This window comes from Alosa pseudoharengus, unplaced genomic scaffold (assembly GCF_046254945.1).
Source record: "Alosa pseudoharengus isolate Yale_2024_CS ecotype anadromous, Long Island Sound unplaced genomic scaffold, YU_APseudo_1.1 YU_APseudo_1.1_scf_4, whole genome shotgun sequence".
Taxonomy (NCBI): Eukaryota; Metazoa; Chordata; class Actinopteri; order Clupeiformes; family Clupeidae; genus Alosa; species Alosa pseudoharengus.
In genome coordinates this window covers 297,501-304,843 of record NW_027468774.1, presented here as the reverse complement: position 1 = coordinate 304,843, position 7,343 = coordinate 297,501, and the positions used below count along the sequence as shown (strand labels likewise).

The window sequence follows — 7,343 nt, the reverse complement described above, 5'->3', positions numbered from 1 at the left end:
ATCATTAACGTTACATCTGCCACTCAGCGTTATTTAGCATGGAATGCAGCATTATTTAGCATGGAATGCTGGTCTCATATCTAGTGAGAAAGGAAAAGGGATGAGCATCACTCACTGATTTGTGTTTGTATTTGTGATTTATTATTATGTTTTAATGTGATTTGTGTTCGTAGGGGTTTATTTGTGTTTGTAGGGCCCTACGAACACAAATCACATTACAAGTCAGTCAGAGCTGGCTGCACAACATGTATTAAGTTAAGAGCTTCCCTAAAATCACATTTGCTTCCTTAAAACAGTCTTCTCATTTAGTGTTCCTTAAATGTTCACTATTCGTTTTCTCCCCATCTTAATCATACCACGTGTCCCCCCCCCCACACACACACACACACGTATATAGACACAGAGAGGTGGTTTAGAGAGACTGGTTTATTCATCTACAATATTACAGTTTTTTCAAACAGTATATTAAAAATCAAAAGGACAACAGAAGCACATTTATTTCCCATTTAAATAGTTTTTAGTCAAACATTAAAAAAATAAAACTGGCTGGCAAGAATGGCCACAGCCTCTTTCAGAAACTATAACGGTACCTTTTCACCAAAAATATCATGAACAGTTAGTCAGAGCAGCAAGCAGCACGCACACACATACACACACACACACACACACACACGTACAAGCAGTGCAAACAAGTACAAGCACTAAGACCCACATGCTATGCCATGCCAACTGTTGCTAAGGTAACTAAGGTAACACTACCACATCACCATGCCAACTGTTGCTAAGGTAACACTACCACATCACCATGGTCCCCTGCACTAGTCCTTAAGACAGATAGGTTGGTGTTTCTCCATGTTAGAGGCTTTCACAGTTAGCTAGTTAGGACACTTAAAGCGTGGCGTCTACGCTATCGCTACAGTTAGCTAGTTAGGACACAAAGCGTGGCATCTATGCTACAGTTATCTGATACAAACTCTCTCTCTCTCACACACACACACACACACGTGTGTGTGTGTGCTGAACTACATTCAAGATCATACAAGCCCACTAACGTCAAACTAAGAGTCAGGTCAGAGATCACAGGTCATGCGGGTCACAAGGCCACACCTCCTAGCCCCACCCACAGCCTCAGGGCCTTCTCTGATTGGCTGAAACAGTCAGCCTTCACATCTGGGCTTCACTCTGTATAATAACTTACACACACGCACACGGGCACACACGCACACGGGCACACACACACACACACACACACACACACACACAGAAAGCTGGAGCAGGCTGAAGGGGAGGTTCCCCACGAGGTGACTCTTTGATGAAGGTTTCCATGGTTACATGGTCATGTGTTCAGGAAGCACGTAGGAGATGTCGTCCCAGGGGTGCCGATAGAGACCCTGCTTCAGACGCTTCTGGTCCAGGTAGTGGCCTGTGGGGGGGGGGGGGGGGGGGGGGGAGAAGGAAAGAGAGAGAGAGAGAGAGAGGGGGGGGGGGAGAAAAAAGAAGAGAGAGAGAGAATATCAGTTTCTACTTGTTGTTATTGATTATTACTCTAAACGTCATCTCCATGGCAACTCTAAACTTCATCTCCATGGCAACTCACCGATGAAGCCCATGCTGCGGCCCAGAACGAAGATACCGTTGAGGGCCCCGATCTCCACAAACTCATCAGCTTCGTCCCTGCACACACATGATTACACACACGTTATATCTCTGAGGGCCCCGATCTCCACAAACTCATCAGCTTCATCCCTGCACCCCCCCCACACACACACACACACACACACACGTTATATCTCTGAGGGCCCCGATCTCCACAAACTCATCAGCTTCATCCCTACACACACACACACGTTATACACACGTTATAGATACCGTTGAGAGACCCGATTTCCACAAACTCATCAGCTTCATCCCTAAACACACATGTATATACACACACATACACACGTTATATCTCCACAAACTCATCCGCCTCGTCTCTAAACACACACACATATATACACACACACACACGTTATATCTCTGAGGGCCCCGATCTCCACGAACTCATCAGCCTCATCCCTGAACACACACACACACACACACGTTATATCTCTGAGGGCCCCGATCTCCACAAACTCATCAGCCTCATCCCTACACACACACACACGTTATATCTCTGAGGGCCCCGATCTCCACAAACTCATCAGCCTCATCCCTGCACACAGACACAGACACACACGTTATATCTCTGCAACATAAATACAAGCTCCATCCATACATCACAAATGCACAGCAGATCCATCTTCACTCAAACATCGCTTTCCTATGTACAACAATCCCCCACTACGCGCACACACCCACTGACCTAGTGAATCCCCCACAGGTCCGCAGCAGGTCCACGAATGCCACGCCGATGAATCCATCCACGTTCAGAATCAGATTGGGTTTCTGCCACACAACACACAAGACATTACTGTGTGAGTGAGAGTGTGTGAGTGTGTATGAGTGTGTGTGTCACCTTGGAGGTTGTGTGTGTGTGTGTGTGTGTGTCACCTTGGAGGTTGTGATCTTTTCCACTTCCAGGGCGTAGTCCAGTAGCTGATTGGCAGGAAAGTGCTGCTTCACAAAATCCTTCAGGATCTGGACCCGCATGTCTGGATTATTAATCTGTAACACAACAGTGTGGATTATTAATCTGTAACACAACAGTGTGGATTATTAATCTGAACCCGCATGTCTGGATTATTAATCTGTAACACAACAGTGTGGATTAATAATCTACAACACAACAGTCTGGATTATTAATCTACAACACAACAGTATGGATTATTAATCTGTAACACAACAGTGTGGATTAATAATCTACAACACAACAGTCTGGATTAATAATCTGTAACACAACAGTGTGGATTATTAATCTGTAACACAACAGTCTGGATTAATAATCTGGACCTGCATGTCTGGATTATTAATCTACAACACAACAGTGTGGATTATTAATCTACAACACAACAGTGTGGATTATTAATCTGGACCTGCATGTCTGGATTATTAATCTGTAACACAACAGTGTGGATTATTAATATGTAACACAACAGTCTGGATTAATAATCTGGACCTGCATGTCTGGATTATTAATCTACAACACAACAGTGTGGATTAATAATCTACAACACAACAGTCTGGATTACTAATCTGTAACACAACAGTGTGGATTATTAATCTGTAACACAACAGTGTGGATTATTAATCTGGACCTGCATGTCTGGATTATTAATCTGTAACACAACAGTGTGGATTATTATAATCTGTAACACAACAGTGTGGATTATTAATCTGGACCTGCATGTCTGGATTATTAATCTGTAACACAACAGTGTGGATTATTAATCTGTAACACAACAGTCTGGATTAATAATCTGGACCTGCATGTCTGGATTATTAATCTACAACACAACAGTGTGGATTAATATAGTGCTGCCACTAACGACTAATTTTCTAACGACTAATCTTTCAACTAATTTTTCGATTAGTCGACTAATCTAAACGATTTTAAATCAAGTGTTTGTTATTTTGTTGTGTACGTTTTATTTTGAACTCAACTAAAAGGGAAAACGTAAAATATATACAGTATCACCCTACTTTTGTTAGAAGCTGTATTACTGTAAGTAAACTGTTCAAAAACATTATGTTTTAAAAAAAAAAACACCCATTTAAAATGCTACCTTCAGATCTACAGTAATGTCAGACCTTTGATAGACTTTATTTGTATGCCAGTGTTGCCATCGACATAGACAACTTCTTTGACCTGAGGCCCGGTCATGGCATACTTTGGGGTCATAGGGCCCACCTACATGAACCCACCCCCCATCAAATTATCATTATATCACATCACAATTATTATTGTTATGCTATATTGTTATACATGCACTTCAAAGCAGCCAGTGTTTAAAGTGCTAACATTGTTCACAAAAAGTTTGAAAACATGCACATCAGAGGAATGCTTTACTAATGTAAAATATAATTAGAATAGTTCCATTGCTTTTGCATGGTTGCATGATAAATACTTCTCAAAACAACAGCAATTATATGGGTGTCATCGTTTTGGGATGTTTCCCTCATGCAACCATCATATACTGGTAGGCAAATGGAAAGAATATTTACATATTTAATTATGCCAGAAGCTTTTGGCCATGTTATTCAAATTTGACTATGCAATACTCTAGATCAGGGATGTGCTTATTTGTGGCCCGCGAGGTCATTACTCAATCTGTTTTAGAAATGGCCCGCCGCGTAGTTTATACAGCGCATCCATATCTGAGCTGGCCCGACAGTATTCTCTTCAGTGCATCCGCGTTAGAGCTGGCCCAGCACGCTATTCTATTCAGCGCATGAGCGCAGCCCAGGGCAACGCAGCCCATCAAGTTGCTACATACTGTACAGTCTATCATACACCGATAACACTTCAAATCCCAAAATGCGTTGCATCGTTAATGCCGCCTTTTCTGTTCATAAACAAAACATGTATCCATGCAACCAGACAAATTATCAACGAAAAAATGGCGAAGCGAAAGATTGATAATCGGAGCTTTCAAGATAGGTGGGAAAACGATTATATGTTCATATTATTCAAGGACAAACCCGTTTGCTTGGTATGTGGATTCACCGTAGCCGTCACTAAAGAGTACAACATAAAACGGCACTACGTTGAACGTGAACCGTCATGACGTGAATGAGTTCATGACGTGAACTGTCATGAACTGTTAATAGTTACAATTACAATTTTGATAGTTGTTAAATGTTATTTACAATTTTTATAGTTCACCTGCAAAAATAGGCCAATATATTTTTTCTATTCAGATATTCAATATATTTTTTCTATTAGGCTATATTCAGAAATGCCTGCATTCTATTTTTTCTTGTGTGTGTATACAGTTTTAATTCAATAAAAACATCGGTTATTCAATAAATGTTGAGCTTGGCCCGCGACATACTCCCAGTTCTTAATTTTGGCCCCCTGTGAATTTAAGTTTGCATTTACATTTAGTGTATTATAGTCTGTGCTCTGTTTTTATGGAAGTTGCATAAATCCACATTGTTCTATTAAATGTAGTTTCATAATTAAATAGCTTTCCAATAGGTTGAATTGGAGATTTGCTACCAACGTTATCAAGTGGTTTCAGTTTCTCTCGCGCATTGAATGAACGCTCATACCACCATTTAATTGTATGCCTCTATGTTTGATGACACCAAATTAGCAAGTAATTCATACTGATTGCAGAAAAGTTTGTTTTCTTTTTCTGTCGGTCCGAGGTCCGAAGCCCCGGGAATAATTTCACTCCGCGGCTCCGGACCAGCAATGTCCACGTTACGGCCGGTGCTGGTCCGCGCGGCCCATAGTTTGAGAAACGCTGGACTTTGAAAGGCGACAGGAGTTGAGGACTTTGCAAATGACATCAGCATGTTCAAAACAAGTAGGCTACAGGCACTATGCGCGTCTTACCACATAGGTTACTTCACTTTATCAGTTGGCTTGAACGCAAAAAAAATATGCGTCGTGACTTATTGACCATGGGAAATGACGCGCACCTTGATTGTTGATATCACGGGCGGCGGCATGTTCGGTTTAACGTTTTTTTGTATGAATGAATTACAGTAATGACACGCCGTTGCGTTGTCAACGTGAGACACTTCACTTCATTTATTTCAATTTCCACAATAGGCTACTATATTAGTCAGAGTCTGGACTAGCGTAACCTACTAGCTTAGCTCCCCCCACTAAGCTCTGCCTAATAATTGATTGCGCTGAAACTAAGCAGGCAGGCACGCAGCTTTGCTGCTGGCGTTAACACTTGCGAGTGGGGTTTAAAACATGCCAAAGTCTATAGTAGCCTGTTTAACATCCAAAGACAGTCATTGTACTTTTCAAGAGTTAATAACATAGAGTTAATTTAACATTACAGCCGTGTGAGACCAAAAATAAATAGGCGGTCAATAGTAAAAACGACTCTTCGACTAAAAAAATTGCCGTCGACCAATTTTCATGGTCGATTAGGTCGACTAAGTCGACTAATCGCGGCAGCACTAGATTAATAATCTACAACACAACAGTCTGGATTAATAATCTGTGACACAACAGTGTGGATTATTAACCTACAACACAACAGTGTGGATTATTAATCTGTTACACAACAGTGTGGATTATTAATCTGGACCTGCATGTCTGGATTATTAATCTGTAACACAACAGTGTGGATTATTAATCTGTAACACAACAGTGTGGATTATTAATCTGTAACACAACAGTGTGGATTATTAATCCGGACCTGCATGTCTGGATTATTAATCTACAACACCACAGTGTGGATTATTAGTTAACATAACATAATAGAATCTATTATAAATAGTCAACAGTCGCAGACATGTACAAAATAGCGCATAGTGGTACAAAATATGACCGCTAGAAATACTACCTGAAATGAAGCCTCACTGGTCTCTTTGTGCAGAAGGCTAAGGCCCACATAGTGCAGAAGGCTGATGCCCACATAGTGCAGAAGGCTAATGCCCGCATAGTGCGCATAGTGCAGAAGGCTAATGCCCACATAGTGCAGAAGGCTGATGCCCACATAGTGCAGAAGGCTGATGCCCACATAGTGCAGAAGGCTGATGCCCACATAGTGCAGAAGGCTGATGCCCACATAGTGCAGAAGGCTGATGCCCACATAGTGCCCACATAGTGCAGAAGGCTAATGCCCATATAGTGCAGAAGGCTAATGCCCACATAGTGCCCACATAGTGCAGAAGGCTAAGGCCCACATAGTGCAACCTGCCGAACTGTTAGCTCAGTCCCAGACCAGCCCAACCTGACCCGATGCAGCCCCCAGTGGCCTCAGAAGCCCCTACACCTGTACCAGACTTGCCCAATGTGGTTACAACCAAAGTGTGTGTGAGCGAGTGAGCGTGTGTGTGTGTGAGTGAGTGTGTGTGAGTGTAGTCACCGATTTGACGCGGTGTCCGATCCCCATGATGAGTTTGCCTTCCTTCTTCATCTTGTTGACGAATTCCATCGGCAGCAGCCCACTGTCAAACGCTCCACTGAACTGCTTAGCAGCTGCATCCAGTGCCCCACCAAAACGGTCTCCCTAACACACACACACACACACACACACACACACACACACAAATTGTTAAGTTGCGTCATGGAACGGTGGATGGAAATCTGTGTGAGGTCTCAAAAGTGTACATTCTGGGGTAAATCATTAGGGTTCGGATTCTGGGGTAAAAGTGTACATTTGGGGGTAAATAAAGTGTAGGCAATGCAAAGTTGCGTGTAAAGTGTAGGCTAGTGTGAAGTTGTGAGTATA

The 7,343-nt window shown here is 42.3% G+C and overlaps 1 protein-coding gene across 5 annotated transcripts in view; it reads right to left on the bottom strand.

The window, feature by feature from the left end:
• Positions 1 to 411: 411 nt before the first annotated feature.
• Positions 412 to 7,343, bottom strand: part of LOC143102990 (ATP-citrate synthase) — a 75,686-nt gene continuing 68,754 nt past the window's right edge. For 4 of the 5 annotated variants that reach the window (XM_076266772.1, XM_076266773.1, XM_076266774.1 and 1 more), the window contains 5 exons: positions 6,978 to 7,121; positions 2,533 to 2,646; positions 2,345 to 2,427; positions 1,598 to 1,674; positions 412 to 1,423 (listed from right to left, as the gene is read on the bottom strand). In XM_076266772.1, the coding sequence (XP_076122887.1) occupies positions 1,329 to 1,423; positions 1,598 to 1,674; positions 2,345 to 2,427; positions 2,533 to 2,646; positions 6,978 to 7,121 (513 nt within the window). In that variant the 3' untranslated portion in view covers positions 412 to 1,328. Of the gene's footprint in view, positions 1,424 to 1,597; positions 1,675 to 2,344; positions 2,428 to 2,532; positions 2,647 to 6,235; positions 6,327 to 6,977; positions 7,122 to 7,343 lie in introns of those variants that run through there. The other variant, XM_076266775.1, reaches the window with a different exon arrangement.